Source organism: Python bivittatus, unplaced genomic scaffold, assembly GCF_059951505.1.
Source record: "Python bivittatus isolate LINGU-HERP-01145 unplaced genomic scaffold, Pbiv_v1 ctg000070_np1212, whole genome shotgun sequence".
NCBI lineage: Eukaryota > Metazoa > Chordata > Lepidosauria > Squamata > Pythonidae > Python > Python bivittatus.
Genome location: NW_028277034.1, coordinates 20940289 through 20957895, shown reverse-complemented (window position 1 = coordinate 20957895; position 17607 = coordinate 20940289). Strand labels below are relative to the sequence as shown.

At 36.5% G+C, this 17607-nt stretch overlaps 1 protein-coding gene across 3 annotated transcripts in view; it reads right to left on the bottom strand.

Annotated features, from left to right (window-relative positions):
• Positions 1-17607, bottom strand: part of SH3D19 (SH3 domain containing 19) — a 67320-nt gene that overhangs the window by 46067 nt on the left and 3646 nt on the right. For 2 of the 3 annotated variants that reach the window (XM_007437153.4, XM_088132763.1), the window contains exon 2: positions 2242-2281. In XM_007437153.4, coding sequence (XP_007437215.1) covers positions 2242-2281 — 40 coding nt within the window. Of the gene's footprint in view, positions 1-2241; positions 2282-3599; positions 3766-17607 lie in introns of those variants that run through there. The other variant, XM_007437156.4, reaches the window with a different exon arrangement.

The following is a 17607-nucleotide window of genomic DNA, read 5'->3' as shown; positions in this document are numbered from 1 at the left end:
TTACATTTATTGAGTGGGTACTAATCTCTTCAAGAGATATCTTAAATTGCTTATCACTGAGACTATCATAGGTAGGATGGAGCATAAACTAATATTCTGTAATGTAAGTTGCAGACAAAAAAAAGAGAGAAGTAGCTCACACCTGAGATATGCATCTGACTACAAGGACATGGGGGATAACTTTCAATGCTTAATTACACAATAAATAAATACTGTGTTAGAAAGTACATATACTCTAGTTATTATTAAGTTCCATAATGTCCCTGTACCTCTCACTGGCTGCATTCACACATTATGATATAGCATGAATTATTTTTAACCATAAACCATTTAGTTTATAAAATGTGCTAAGCCAGGGATACACACAATTTTTGGGGCTAATGGGCACATTTGGCCTTTGAGTGGCATATTGAACACTGTGCTCCAAAGAAGCAGAATTCTTCCCCTTTGCCACATTAAACAATTACAATCTTATTAAAAGTTTTCAAGGTCTCTGGCAGATGAACCTAGAGCTTCTGTGATAAAACATGGATAAGTTATGTATGATTAATTATAGCACAATAGCTGTATTCATACAACATGCCAACCCAAAGCCAAACAAATCATATTGTGGTTTACCATTATGTAGTAATAAAGTATGTCATTGTAATTATTATACAGTATATGAAAACCACCATTTCCATTTCTATTTTATCAAGAATTGTTTGCTACTTACTCTCTTTTCCTGAAACATATTACAAGCCACTGGAAACACTTCCTAATTATAGACAAAATATTATTTCTCTAATCAGATTGTTCCTCACAGGCATCTTTCTTCAAAATATCTAGATTTTTCAGGTAACCGCTTATAGAAAAATCCTCCTTGCTGAGCAGGTTATTTATCCTAGAGTAATTTCATTCTACGACTTATTCTTTGATCCTGACAGATGTTTTTATAAATATAGCTAGGACTGACAACCTGGCAAATTAAATGTTTTGGACCTACAACTCCCGTATGATTTTGTGTTTGTGGATGGGAAGGGGAAGAATTACAATCCAATTCATGTAATTCAATCCACCTATGGAGCATGTGATCATATAATTCCAATCTAGTTAAAATAAACTTGGTAGAATATTAAAGCAGACAGTCTTAGATAGATATTCATCACAGGAACAGACTTTCCCTTCTTACAAGGGATCCTCTGGAACAGTTAACAGGAGGAAAAATCGGGGAACAGAAAACTAAAGGAAAGTTGTGTGAATCAAAGTCAATTCACACAATGTTTGATATAAATTGGCACGCAGGGTTCCTCAAATAACTGGATTATTTTCCTCTTATTCATAGTACACAGGTCTTATTCTTCAGGTTAAACGTTTCATGTTAAAATATTTGCAGTCAAAAACGGAATTGAAATGCTTGTCAGATTTTCTATTTCGTACATCAGATATAAAATGCAGAACTTAAATGTTATTAACTAATTACTCAACATTAAATAAAATGAACTGAAGCAGCATGTTGATTACTGTATTCCATGATTTATCTTATTCTGTTATGCACAGAATGGGGGGCGGGGAGAGACAAATAACAGCAAAAAACAAAAAAGACCTTTTAAAAAAAACCATCTCAACCCAAATCAGTAACAGAACGTATGAAACTATTTTATCAATGTCCTTATGCATGAGTAGTGCAGTTGATTCTTTGAATGAATCTAGTTGGCTGCCATGGCTGTGAACAAAAACAAATATGACTGTTCTTGTTTTTCGTTTTTGTGATTTTTTAAAAAGCTTATTACTATAGAATATATTAACTCTTTCACATAGACCTTTGGATCTATAGTTCTCTTTCTAGTAGTGTGCTTTGTTTGCTCCTAGTTTCTCAAGGATATATAATCTGTACGAATTGGAATAATCCAGAGAGTACAGAATATGTAACTATACTTTAAAGAATCAATGAACAGATGCAGATCAACAATTATTAAAGCTATGCATATTTTTAGGGGAGCAGGTTTCAGTCCTTTTTGGGAATATTATAACTGCAGGAAATTGAAGAACACATATGGACCCAATAAAACATTTACCCTATATGAAAAACTGGAAGGATCCAATGTGATCCTTTATACACCTTATATACTTTAATTACCAGAGCAAATCTACAATGCCAATTAATGTTTTTAATATTTCCATTAAATTACAATTTCCCAATTCTTCTTGGTACTGTATAGAAGAGTATAAATACACATGAAAACAGAAAAGCAATCTCACCCTGATGAACGGTGGTCTGGTTTATTTCTTTCTGAACGATCTAGAAGAGAAAAAAGCATGTCCACAAAAGATGTTAGTTTACCGTCCTTCAGATATGAACACACTTTCAAGTCATATTTTTAAATGCTATATTTTACTTTTTAAGGGATACTTCGCCTGAAAGAAATAAAAACATTTGCAGAGAATATTTAAGGATATCACTTTGAAATACAACTTTCTTCATGCTTGTTAAATTTTGTTTATATTTAACAGAGGCTGTCCTCTTTTGAAAATCCAGCAGATTTTTGTTTTCCAAAGAATGTAAGAGAGCAGTGGAAAAGAAAACCACAGAATTAGTCAGCGCCTAAGAATCATTCCATGAATCACAGTTGGCAAATACTAGGAAAGGATGGGAGATACTCAGCGGCTGCAACAGTTCCTGCAAATACAGACTATATTTCTGTTATGCCTTTCTCCATGATCTTCTGGAATTGCAGGCACCTAAGTCTTTCTGAGTTCTTTATCCAGAGAAGACTTGTTTTTTAACTGTATGTACTAGGCAAGATGACTTGAACATCAGTTATATTTATAATCATACTATACTAGAAAACATTTTGGAGTTTTAAAAATACAATGAATCTATTGTATGTATAATCAAAATAGAAACAGTTCATCAAGACCAATCATTTCCTCTGCAAAATATGCTGTGATACTCTTTTTCACAGGAAATTTAGAAAACAGCTATTCAAATATAAAAACACATACATATTACTAAGGACTTACACAATATTCTGCTATGCTAATCTCATTAGCTGTATTTCCGTTAACCTCCCAGGAATTCTGTTTAACTTTCTTTTTATTTTTTGTAACATATGTAAACTACATACTGTTTTACATCTGCTGTGTAAATAAATATATTTCAAGCAGTCCCTTTTCTGTATGTAAGAAACATTTTCTAAAAAGAGATTTTAAGTTATAATATCTGGAACCATATAAAGGTCTTGTTTCATTTTACAAGTTGCCAAACTAGGTTAAAATACTTTTAATGCAATTTCTTGCATTGTAATATGATATTTGATAAACAGAATATGCTCACCTGTACCATTTCTTGTACTACTATTTTCTCAAACTGTGCTGTAGTTTTCACTGTATTTCATTTTTCTATTTTGCAAGACAAAAGTACTTGCTGCCACCAATTCCTAGCAACAGACACATTTTCTGCATATGCATGCCAACATAGCAACATAAATAATTAGCACTAAAACCACTTTTGAAAAACAAAGTCAATGTTCAAGATACAACCTTAAAAGCTTTCCATAGGGAAACATAAGAAAAGATGTCCTTTTCTGTCTCACAGTTCAACCTCGTAATTACCATACCTGAAACTACAGAGAAGCATACAATTCTTTCCCTTCATTTTGTTATCCTGTGCTGAAATTAAACTTTCTCAGTCATTCATACAGACGTGCAGCAGCAACGAATCAAGAAAATTTTTCAAGTTGTACAATACCAGGCATGAGGAGAAAACACAAAACATGTAAACAGCATCTGGAATCATCCCTCTAAGGACTCTTCTGATTGGCAGTTTTACTGTAGCCAATCTCAGAACTGGAATGCTGTCATTCAGGAAGTGATTGTTATTCCATTTTCCCTCTTTCTTTCTTCGTTTAAACAGGAAATGGTTTAGATGGACTTGCATAATTTACTGCTTAAAATAGCACCCAAAAATGATAGCAAAAATCTTTTAAAGAAATACCTTTTAAAAAGACTTACTTCATAAAAGAAAACAAGCTTATTTTAATTATACTGATTTAATATGATAAATACTAATCTTATTTTCAATAAAAAAGGTGCTCATTTTTAAAGAATCATTTGATTCTAGTTTAAACAGGATTGTTAATCTATGAAACTAAAGTCTGTTAATTTTTTTAGTTCCACAATTTGGTGCTATATTTATGGGGAGGAGTTAGAAGGAGAAAGCAAGGAAAAAAGACTCAAAAATATGAAACTGATACCTAGGAATTTGAAATATTTTTCCAGCTTTTGTTTGTCAAAGAACTACATTAGTGGTAATATTATTTGCAAAAATGCCAGTAGCCAAGTCCAGCTTTTGAGACAGTTATATGAACATGCAGATTATAATAAATACATATGGATATGTGATTTTAGATCGTGTACTTGCTAAATTTATCAATATATTAATAACTTTTGAAAGAGCACTCCAAAGTTAGGAATTTTCCAAGCTATTATTCAATGATTAAATATTTTCTCACACAGTCAGGTCATGGGACATTGGAAAAGCATGTGACTGCACAGATCTAGGACCAAATAGTGTGCCATTCTCCAAGCCGCTCACCCCATTCCTTCTCCAAATCATGCATTCCATTCTCGCGATCCTCTGGAAACTTTGTGGCCTTCCCCAGGTCTTGCGAGAACGGGTACATTATTTGGAGAACAGCAGGAGCCCCATTTTTGTGGTGATTTGGAAGACCTCATTCTCCAAATTGTGCACCCCATTCCTTCTCCAAATAATGAGAACAGCCTCAGGAAGAAGGCTTGGCACAGCCAGCAGCTGCCTCATATACAGTAAGGTCAGGCTGGGCGTACCTCATCTGCAGTGGGAGGAAAACAGCAAAAGTCAACTGGACGCAGCAGAGCCTGTGGGCAGCAGGGGCAGCTGGGCCTTTGCAGAATGGTGCTGGGGTGGCTGGCCATGGTGTGGGGCCTGAGGCAGTATCTCTCAGTGGCAGCAGCAGTGCTGGGGCTAAAGTAGAGGCCTGGGGACAGTGGCAGCTGGTTGAGACCAGTGAAGGCCACCAAATGTCGCTGTGCAGGGTGTCCAAAAGAGCACAGATGGGTGGAGAGGGAGATAGGCAGGTGGGGGGAGTTGTAGCACCCCTGCAATCATAAGCACTACTGGGCCGGGCTCGGGTGGCTGAGGCTTCCCAGGAGCAGTTGCGGCCTTGCACCACACTGCAGCACCTCCCCATCTCAAGCAGCCTGCACCGGGTCTCCCAGGGCCTACCCCACCCCACTGTGGCACCCCTGCACTCCTTACCTGGGACCCTCTCCGCTTAACAATGGAAATTCTGGTCCCAATTGTGGTCATTAAGCAAGAACTACCTGTAACTGGGACTGGGAACTAAGCAACATGGTCGTAAGGTCTGATGTCATGTGACCGTGCCAACTTACAACTGCAGTTCCAGCAGTCCCAGTTGTTAGGCAAATCCCTAATGACAGACTAAGCAAGGGCTACTTGTACTGCAAATTCACCTAAGACAGAAAATCAACATCTTAATCAGCTGGAAGTTTCTGTGTTGATAGAGACACCATTAAAGACAACACTACACTATCAGTATCTGCAATACATGGTGATGATGATGCTTTGCTGCATACATCTCTAATTTTATGGCTGTATAAGAAAAAAAATGAAGATCATCATACTATGGTATACTAAGAATGTGCTCTAAATTTGTTTCCATCTCATCAAAAGATTAGAAGAATTCAAGGAAGGTGAAAATGCATAGCAATAAATCCCGACCCTCCAGATGTTTCACCCCATATTCAAGAACTTGCTTATAACAGCAGATCAGAGGCATGACATGCCAGCTAAGTTATTTTACGGGAGACAAGATAGAAACCATATATGCACAGATGATCTGCCAACTGAACAACATAGAAATCAAGCTCTATATGTAAACTTGTTTCAGGGTTTAAACTCTAGGCTTTTTTTAACTGAGTTTTCAAATCAATAAAAATTTGGCCATTCTCTTACCAGCCTTGAAATCAGGAAAGATCCATTCAGTGCTTATGTATTAGTTCTGTCTATCCTCAGAACCACTGGTTCCCATGCTCCTTCAGATTCAGCCCTTTCATCATAATTGTTGCTCAAGATGCCTTTATTTAATTTGTATCAATTAAATCTACCGGTCCTTAGACCTATGTCAAGGTGTTTGTGATAGTTTTCCAAACTAGGGTTTATGTCAGTTCTCAAGATAAGCCAGATCAGGAAACAGACACAAGAAATACTAGAACCCTACTATATTGATATAGGCTACAGTAATAGAATCTTGAAAGCCTGACAGCATTTTCTTCCCTCTTATACTGAAGAGATTCAAGGTGGGGCAATTTTAAGTTTCTTTCTCATGTTTTCTTGTTTTCCAGACTAAGCTTAAGTTTCACTAACAGTCTCCGCATACTTTCTCCAAGGTCAACTCTGCTCCCCTATAGTTTTTCAAACTGTGTCCTATAGAACTCTAGGGTTCAGTGAGAACTTCTGTGTGGGATTCCAGGAGCGACTAAGGAGGACAGAAGAATTCACTTGAACACAGCCAATTTTCTATCACTAAAGCTCTGCTCTTGATCAGAAGTTCCAGGAATTTACTTTTCTTTTTAAACTAACAGGTTCCTTGGCCTGAAAAGATTAAAAAAAAAACTGTTCCAAACTATTAATGAGGTTTTTAATTGGATAATTACAACAGCGAGGAAAAATGAATTAGAAAACATTTCTTCTATAAATTTCCAGTTCTTGAGATATGACACATTATTAAAAATAATAGACCACCAAATTCTCAAATAAATGTGCATTGGTTTGCTATATTAAACAACACACAACCAGTTAACAGGAACTGATTAATTTACCTACAGAAAGTATAGTTAATTTAATTAGTTACTGAAAAGAAAATGGGACATCAGTTATCTTATTTGGCTTAATGCAGTTTAAAAATTTATGAAAATGAACAAATCTAAATGTAAGAATGACAAGATAGTACAATTACGACAGAGCTTAAATACTAAAGATTTCATACAACATTAACAGAACAAAGTATATTTTTATGTATCATTTATCTACATGTTTTTTTTCTTTATGATGATAGAATATAACAATTATGTTATTTCAATAACCATGTGTGGAAGAAAGCTGAATCTCTCTATCCAGCAGGACCAAAGCTATACTAGACTCTAATAGCATGGGTTTTGAAAGCCAGAATATGAACAGTATATGAAGGATAAGTTACTTGGCAACCTTGCACAAAGTATTTCCTGAAGGGAACTTTATAATGTGCTTTCTTATTGCTCTTGATATCATGCTGTGTCAATGTACTTTTGCCATGACATATTTGCATACTTTTTTTTTGTCCAAATACAGGAAACTTTAAGTCCAATGTTCTTTCAAGAATGCACTACCTCCCATACTTCCAGCACAGGGAAAAGAAAGTAGATTATATACACATACCTACAACGTGCCATTATTAGAAATATGCTCTTAAGCAACAGTGACTAGGTATTGATATTATGCTAAGTCATGGGTCTGTGTCCAACTTTTCTGACCAATGAGCTAATCTGAAATTTTGAAAGCTTACTACAGATGCTATAATAGTTATTGTGAAGGATGCTTGCCCTTCACAAAATGGCTGCCATGATCTTATGGCCTGTTCCTAAACAAAAAAGTCAGATGTGGTAGGAAGTTCCACGGATAAGAAAAGTGGAACAGACCGCACCGGTGCCCATGAGTATCATATTAAGGACTCCAGCATTAAGCCATAATACATTTTGTTTTATTCAGTTATAGCATATTGCATAATCATATCTAACTGTGGCTTATTCAAATCATACTCAAACCATTCTATGACATGAAGTGCAAATCTAGTCAGTTTTATACTTAAACCTATATACTTCTTGTACAAAATCAACAAACCAACCAACCACATTCTGCTTTAGCACAATATGTAAACTCAATTACCCTGTCATTTGATCACATAGAGTTTATAAACAGGTTGGTACAGCTCCCAACCTAACATTCCAAGGCACACAAACTGTTCATAAGTTCAGTAATGCCCTTTTAAGTTAACAGCCTGTTCTGCTTCTGTAACTGATAAAATTGGTATACTATTCAACCCAAAAGAAAAACAGCCTAGCTGTTGGTAATTGAAAATGTAGAAGGACTAAATCTGTACAGTAATTAAGAGAGACCAGATGACTCCAGATCCAATAAATGCATATACTTGCATATTTGCATCTTTTTTAAAAAGTACAGCTTACACTAATAATGTAATGTTATTTCTGGGATGCACACTGTCCAGGTCAGCCTATCCAATTTCTGTTTCAAATATAATTAATTCCAATTACATAGAATTTGTTTTTTCAACAGGTGGACATTGTCTGGGCAGACAGAAATAGTTCTTTCGTCAGCCTTGATGATCTTGCTTGGCCACCCTGCAGGTGCCTCATACATACAGGGCAGGATGCAGGGGCAAGTGGAATATTGCAATTGTCGAAATACCAGTACACTGCATGGGTGTTGCAAGACTAGGCTGAAGCTGCCATAACTAAAGATGAAGTAGGCACGTAAGCAGAGAGGACAAAAAGCCAGGACTCTGGTCTAAAAGATCATTTCAGGGAAATAGATAAGTTAAGGAAACAAAGAAAAAAATGTCACCTGAATCAGACAAAGGAAGCTGGGCTTCAGCACATGGAACCCCACCCCCTCAATCCCATCAACAGCTACCAGACTTGTAAATTAACAAGGCAGGAGCAACTACCAGTCTTGTGAATCAACAAAGCAAGGACTTTTGGAGATACAAGGGGTTCCTGAAGACCACCCACACAAGTCGTCTTTGGATCCAGACTTGGCAGCTTCTATCCCTCCAGCTAGTGCCTGGCAGCCTAGTTGAGAAGGATGTGAGTAAATGTGGATCAATGTTTGTGTGTGTGTGTGTGAGAAAAACCAAATGTACACTGTAACCAGTAAAGTTTTGCTGTTCCTTTAAATTCACTGGGTCTCCGTGTATTCCAAAGAACTTGTGGTGCCTCAGTGTCGGTTGAAAGTGATTTGTGTGTGTCTCTAATTATTTCCTGGCTATTGCCCAGGGCTGTGTGACTTGTCTGCTCTAGTCGCACCTATCTGGAAAATCCAGGTAGAAAGCAAGGGGGGCTTACAGACAGTAAGCCAAACCTGGGAGCACCTGTAACAGTATAACAATGGAGAGCTGTTCAGTATGCTTTAACGTTTACAATTATATTCTTATATGACAGCTACAAATGCTGTTAAGACATGATTCCCTCTTTTCTCTCAGGCCTAACTCCAGCTACAAAGGCTGTTGACTATTATGCATTGATTAACTTTATACATTGGTTGGTAGTTACATCTGAGGAATTATTTATAAGAACTGATGAACAGAGCATTATGACATGATATGTATGAAGTGATTAAAATATTATATATGTTTTCTTGATTATTGTATCACTATTACATTTCTCAATTTTTAAGTAAACTGCAATGAGTATTCTCATTACATATACACACACAAGGACATGCACATACACAAGAAAACATACATAAAAATGATTTTGTTGTAAAGAAGGGGCTTCTTTACTGTATATTCTTTTCTTTTCCTATTTTCTTTCTTATCTACTCATGCCTGTTCTTGATGTCAGTTAATACTGGGACTTACAAAATGACACAAAACTTTATAACATCAGCAATATTAAAGGAGATCTTTGAAGAATGGAGCCAATAATTAGTAACTACAATATCAACACTGTCAATAATGATGTCTGCTTCTATAGGTAGACTATGTCTAAAAGATGTTAATGAGGGATTGACAGATGTGGAACAAATTTTATCTGACAAGACAAAGTACCAAAAGTGGATTTGCACTGTGCCAAGTGCAAATTACAGGCCAAGAGAATGATTTGGAAAAGGACACTTTACTGGATATACAAAAGAAAATAGCTGAAGTTTTAAAAATTAAAAGGGAAATACAAATGATAAACCAAGAGATCTAGAAAATATTTTCTTATTGGATCTACAAAAGAAGCTTGTTAAAGCCTTGAATAAATCTGTGCAATGAGATAAAGAAGAATTGAAGAGAACTATGACAATATTGATTGAATTAAAGATTAAGGCTGTTAGAAGTAAAAGGAAGGAATATAAACTTGGTTTATTTAATCAAGGTTAAAATAAGACTTTTGGAGGCGGGCAATATTCTGGCAACCCTTTATGGACTTTTTGATGACACCAGGATTGAAAAGTAGATGTTTTATGGATTTGCTTACAGATAAGGGATGGGATATGGGATGAAGAGGTATCTGTTTGTAACCTTATGGGGGGGAAGAGTTATTAAATTTGTCTACAGTTGTTGTGATAAAGGTTGGAAGTTACTTCTTCATATATTTTTCTTTTTCTTCATTATATTCGTTCTTTGCTTTTTCTTCTTTTTCTTTTTCCCTGCACTTTTTCTTCCATTTTTTTCTTTCTCTAAGTTTAGTTTGTATTAGTTTTTACTATTGTAATTACAATTCTTAATAAAAATTATATTTATTTTCCTTATTTCTTTTTTAAAATTTGTATTGTTTTTATCTTGTTAAAAATCTCTTTAATAAAAATTAAATTATAATTTATAAAAATTATTAAAAAATAAAAATAAAAATGATTTTGTTCTGGAATCATCCCTTTGTAATAGATTAGTCAACCCAAGACCTTAACCCACCTTTTCTACAATTCCTGAAGTGCTTTCCAACTCAAGTTTTTAAACAGCATCAGCACAGTTTTCTCTAATTTTGAGATACAAAATGCATAACCATATTAAAACCTTAAAATAAGCTTAATATAATTTCTTTCCCCCCCCAAAAAAAACCAACTAGTGAACGGTATTCAGAAATAGAAAATGCTGCCTTAATTTGATTTGCATCCCACCCACAGGGGCCATTAGCGTTCCAAAATGCAGCTCCTGGTCACCAAAAATTAGCTTGCTGAAATAGAGGAAAGCAAGCAACTCATTTGGTCTGTTATCTTTAGCTTCAATTATAACCCAACATACTCTTAACTAACACTGGAATTCATAGTACCAGCAACCTCTCATTTTCTAGGTAAAATAAATTATTCATACATAATCCAAACATGAGCTTTTTTCCTTTCAAATGCAATTATGTTCAGGCTAATCATATAGTTTCCAAACACACATACTATCTTCTTATGTAAACAGTTGTTTCTAGTGACCTTGCAGCTCTTTTCTCATTACAGTTTACTGCTGTTTCATTTATGTTTATACATAGAATGGTCTTATTTGTGCTGAATTCCAACATACAAGTCAAGTGTCAGAACAATAAACAGTTGAAATACTTCAGAAGGTCCTCTCAACACTAATTTCTGGTATATAGCTTTCAGCAGGGAGTGGAATATGGAAAGACAAACTTAATATCCCTCAGGCTAATTTAAAATCCCTGGACCAAATTTCAAAACCTTTTATAAAAGATCAGTTGAGGTCTCTGCCAAGTTCTATCTACCTTTTTCTCAGCCTTTGGAAAACAAGATATCAGATGAAAAAAAGGAACAAGAAAAACAGAAACAGTAAGAAAGGGGAATATCAGGAAAGTATGGCCGTATCCACCCATGTTTGGCTCTTGCCTTAGCTATATCCCCCATCAACAAATGGCCTTCAACCACTTATCTATGAGAAAATCCGGAGGGAGGGAGGGAGGAAGATGGAATGTGTCACTGGGTGTTGATTTCAGGCCCAGCCCAAGAACGACAGAGAAGCAGTCCAGCCATCAGAACTTTTATTGCTTATACCATATAGACAGAATCTTGCTAAACTAAATCTGTATTACTATAACCTAGTGGGTATACCCTGAGAGATTCTAGGGAGTGTCTATCCCAAACCTCTTCCTCTTCCCATGATCCAACTCCAGACTGTGTGTCTTTCATCAACACATTCTTCCAGGAACGTGTTCCCTCCTTCCTGAGAACCTGCTGTGTTACTGTAGACAAAGGACGGAAGGATGGAAGGCCGGAAGGAAGGTCTGCCTGCCATGACAGTTTGGTAATGACTATGACAAGAAGTGGGTTGGATTTGATCGTAACAAATATAAACATATTGATTTTTTAGAGAGCAGAAAACTGGTGGAAAATACACAAAATTTGATATTTAAATTCTGAAATATCAACTACAGACTATATTCTCCAGGGAGACATGAAGAACCCAATTAAATAATATTTACCTTTACCTTTACAAAGATCCTGCACTACTCCACAATACATATCAATCCCTTTCAGTTTCTGTTAGAGGGAATTCTAAATCTCCCTTGTGAACATACATTAAGAAAGAAGCTTACACCTAAAGAATTTCCCAAAACACATTTGTTTGAGGCTATGAAATCGCTCTCTAACAAAGCTGTTCTTACTGCGATATAAAACTTATGCTATTCAACAGTACAAGAATTTGCAGAACAGAAAAGTGGGAAGGGGCATAAGGCACTCTGTGTGTTTTTAACAATGAAGAATGCCATAATTTATATTCTTAAAATGCCCACTCAAGATACAGTGTGATAACAGAAACCAAAAATCCTGGGCAATGAATGTAAATGCATAAATAGGTGTTTATAACCAAAAATTGGAGCATCTAATTCCATGCCAATATCACAGACATGGTCTTCCACATGATTTATCATCAGAATATATTTTCAACTCACTGGCAGATTTGCATGTAATTTTAAATCCTGATTTGTTGAATAAAAGATAATAGTTCGATCTGCCATAAAGGCAAGCAAAGGAACACTACCATCTCATTATAACTTAGTATTACAGGTAGCTCCCAGTTTAAGAACGACTCTGTTCCCAAGGTCTGTCCTTAAGTTGAATTTGTATGTAAGCCGGAAGAGTACTGTTGTATAATATTGTATAAGTAGGATTGTGTAATGAACTCAAACCACTATGTATTTAACTCAAATCATTGTGTATTTAACTCAAATTTTCATACAATAGGCTCCATCCTTAACTATGGGTGGTCTATAACCCGGGCATTCTTAACCTAGGGACTACCTGTATATCTAAACTAAGTCATTCAAATGCATATTTGATAAATATTCAGTGTGATCTGAAGCACTTACATTCATATACCACTAAGGGCGAGATCACAATTCCTATACTGTAATAAGCCATAATACATTCTCTTGATTTTATCCATTGAATTACGCTAAGGGTGTTTATGGCTAAGGGTGCTGTGTTGAATAGATCCATTTAAGACTAAATTTATAAGCCACAGTTAAGCAAACTATGGCTTAATATGATACATCAATCCACTCAAAACCTATAAACTGGACACTCCCAAATTTCTTAGCCAGGATTAAACTGCAATATCTATACTCCTCTGAGGTTTTCCTGTCTAAATGCTGGAATAGAGAAATTACTGGAGTAACAGGTCTTGTGTGTGAAGAGTAAAAAATGCATGGATTTTACATGCTAGAAATGTGGCAAGAGAAACGCAGTTGATGAAGGAATATGAAAGAAAAAACTGTTCAAATAAGTGGACTTGGGCATACATTTTTTTAACCTGTATGCATTTTTCTGGAATGAGTATTCATGAATGGCAGTATTCCCACTATAGCAGCCATTTTTTATAACTATACCATTTCCCCAAATTCCAAATGTGCTGATTAGTCAAAAGCTTAGAACTGCCTGAATTACCCCACACCATCTTGAAATAAAATTGAAGTTTATAATGAAATAGATATTAATAATTCTTCATAGTTACAAGATCCTAATTATAAGAAAGTCCTTGCCTGTGTTAGTTCATGGTTATTGATTCTTGCATGGTTATATAAGGGACATAAAGAATTTACAGTAAACAAAAGCATTTATATAATGTTTTTACTAACATTTACTAAGCTTTTTTGTATATTTACTTATTTTCATCTTGGGAGTAGCTTTCTGACATAAATATCTAAATAAGTATGAGTGTCCAAGCTCATCAGAAAAAGTATCATATTCTTAAACTGACAACTTGAATTTCCAGTCTCAATGTATCAGTTTCAATTAAACTCATTTGACTACTCCAGAGAAAGAAACCGCTTTTCATTCTATATATTTGGATTTTTTTTTAAAAAAAAAAGAATTTTCATTCTCTATTGATAAGCGTACTTAATTGTATTTTTACAGAACAAGTTTTTACAGTTGGTTGAAAAACTGCAACTTCTTTGTGGCTCCATGTGTCCTCTGGTACAAATGCCAACAGACAAGTACTTTTTTGTAAAATAAAAACAGACTTTGTGCTTAGTGATGTTGGTTCATTTCCAAGGACAAGCTGCGATAGATAATAGTCAAAGAGCCTCTGTTACCAACCTTAATTTATTCTAACAGTACATGAGCCAGAACCAGCTGACTTCAACAGATTCTTCCTACTGACTTCTTTTGGCTATATAAAAGTCATAGGGATAAACTTTTTGTTTTGATATAAGCAGTGTGTACATACTCACTGACTACTAGGGAATGCTGTCAACTGTAAATTCAAAGTACTGGAAGGGGGAAAGACCAAATATCTGCTAAAATGTAAAACTATCTGCCCAATGATCCAAAGCTACATATTTGTTTATGGCAATAGTATGTGAACCTTTTCTTTCAGTAACCGGTGTGCCCCCCGTGGGGAGCAATAACTGCAACTAAACATCTCTGATAACTGTTGATCAGTCCTGCACATTGGCTTGGAGGAATTTTAGTTCAGTCCACCTTACAGAAGAGCTTCAACTCAGGGATGTTGCTGGACGTCCTCTAATGAACTGCCCACTTTAGGTCCTTCTACAACATTTCTATAGGATTAAGGTCAGGACTTTGACTTGGCCATTCTAAAGCGTTAACTTTCTTCTGCTTTAATCATTCTTTGGTCATACAACTCTTAAGCTTCAATTCACGGTCAGATACTCTGACATTTTCCTATAGAATTTGCGGGTCCGATTCAGAATTCATTGTTCCACCAATGATGGCAAACCACTCTGGTCCAGAGACAGCAAAGGAAGCCCCAAACCATGATACTGCCACCATGTTTCACAAATGGGATAAGGTTCTTATGCTGGAATGTAGTGTTTGCCTTTTGCCAAACATAATGCTTTTCATTCAAATCAAAAAGTTTTATTTTGGTCTCAACTGTCTGCAGAACATTCTTCCATTAGCCTCCTGGCTTATCCATGTGGTCTTTTGAAAACTGCAGACAGGCAGCAGTGTTCTTTTTGGAGAATAGTGGAATTTCTCCTTGCAACCCTGCCATGCACCCCATTGTTGTTCAGTGTTCTCCTGATGATAGTCCCATGAACAGACCTTCACCAACGCAAGAGAGGCCTTTAGTTCTCAGGACATTACTCTAGGGTTCTTTAAGACCTCCTAGATGCCTTGCTCTTGGTGTGATCTTGGCTGGCTGACCACTCCTGAGGAAGGGAACAATGGTGTTGAATTGCCTCCATTTGTACACAATCTGTCTGACATTGTACTACCGGAATCCAAACTCTCTGGAAATAGTTTTGTAACCTTTTCCAGCCCAGTGAGCATCAACAACTGTTTTTCAGAGGTCCTCAGAAATCTCGTTTGAGCCATGACAAACTTCCACATAACTGTGTTGTGAAGATCAGGCTTTGATAGTGAATACCCAGAATTCTGTTCTTTAAATAAGGAAGGACCTCCCACACTCATACCTGATTATCATCCCATTGATTGAAACACCTGACTTTAATTTCCCCTTCATATGAACTGATAATCCTAGAGATTCAAATACTTTTGCTACCCACAAATATGTAGCTTTGGATCATTTTCCTCAATAAATAAATGAATAAGTCTAATGTTTTTGACTTATGATTTGTTTAATTGGGTTATCTTTATCTAGTTTTAGGGCTTGTGTAGAGAATAGATGTTTTAGGTCATATTTATGCAAAGACATTGAAAATACAAAAGGGGTCACAAACTTCAAAGCATCACTGTACAGCTTCATAGGTCATGACCAACATCTTGATCTGAACCCAAAAATACACTGGTAGGTAATGGAGAATCCACAGTATAGGTGTTATGCTGCTAAAGAGGCTAACTTCTGCCAGCATATGGATCACTGCATGAAGTTTCCTAGTAGTCTTCAGGGGCTGTCAAGATAAAGAGTGTTGCCCTGATTTAATTGAGAAATAAAGAATGTGTGTGTTATGGTCACTAAGGTCTTCTTGTGTATATGGGGCCATAACTGGTGCACCAGCCACAGCTGGGAAAGATCACCCCTGACCATAAACTCTACCTGCAGTTCTAATGGTAGCTGTGAATATAAAAATAACTGTGAGGACCTCGAAGTCATAGACCTATTTCTTTATGGGAAATTCTCCCTCATAAGTAAGAGAACGTGCCAGAAGAAAGCCCAAAGGCTTCATGATTAACAGCAACTCAGTTTTTCTGAGATTCAGCTTGTGTCACTCTATCCAGATCCTTATGATCTATTAATCAACTGCATCTCCTGCCCAGCTCATAGTTGCAATCTACAACTACATGTCATCCATATATTGATGCTACCTCATCTGAACCAACAGATAATCTACTGCAGGGGTGCCATTTAGTTATTATGTAACATGGGGGAAGTACAGGACCCTGCATGGCAGTGGCCAGGGACTTGAACACTCCACCCTGGCTAATATTATTTTGAACTACCCACTCTGGAAGGAGTAAAACTGCAATCCAGTGTCCTTAATTCCTAATTCTCCTAGATAGTTTAGAAAGCTACCATGGTTATGCATAAGAGCAAACAGTATGACTTCAGTTCCATATCCAGACCTGGCACTGACTAACAGCAACTTGAGACCCAGCAACAGGAGTACCAGAGAAGAGGCTCTAAATTATAAGGTGGGATCAGCACCACAACCTGCCAATCTCCTTTTTCCCTATTTGATCTCCTCTTCCATTTTTATGATGCAACTTTTTATCGAAGGTAAATACTATTCTACTTAATATCTATTAAAAAAAATACATACAACAGATCCTAAATGTAGATAAAGTCCATCCCACAATAACATAATGCTACCTAGTATCCTATTTCACTCTTTCCCAATATGGGCATCCTCCAGATATGTGGACTTCAACTCTACAATTCACAGCAAGAAGACATCTAGGTTGGTGATAGCTATCTTATTCCTTGACTAAAGGTCCTGATACAGGTAGTCCTCACTTACTGATGGTAATTGGGATCAGGAACTCCATCGTTGTGACGTGGTCATAAGGCACATCACGTAACTGCACTGAATTACAACAGCAGTTCCGGCACTTCCAACTATCTCAGTTGCTGTTTTTAGGTGAATCTCATGTGGACACAGCATCCCAGTGTCATATGATCGCCATTTGTGACCTCCTGCCAGCTTCCCATTGACTTTGCTCGGTGGAAGCCAGCAGTGAAGGTTGCAAGCAGTGATCATGTGACCACAGGATGCTGTGACATCATAACTGCGAACTGGTTGCCAAGCACCCGAAACATGATCACGTTACTGCAGGGTCCCTGCGATGGCCACAACTACAGGGACCCATCATAAGTACTCCTCATTTAGCGCCACTGTACCTTCTAACAGTCACTGAACAAGTGGACGTTAAACGAGGAC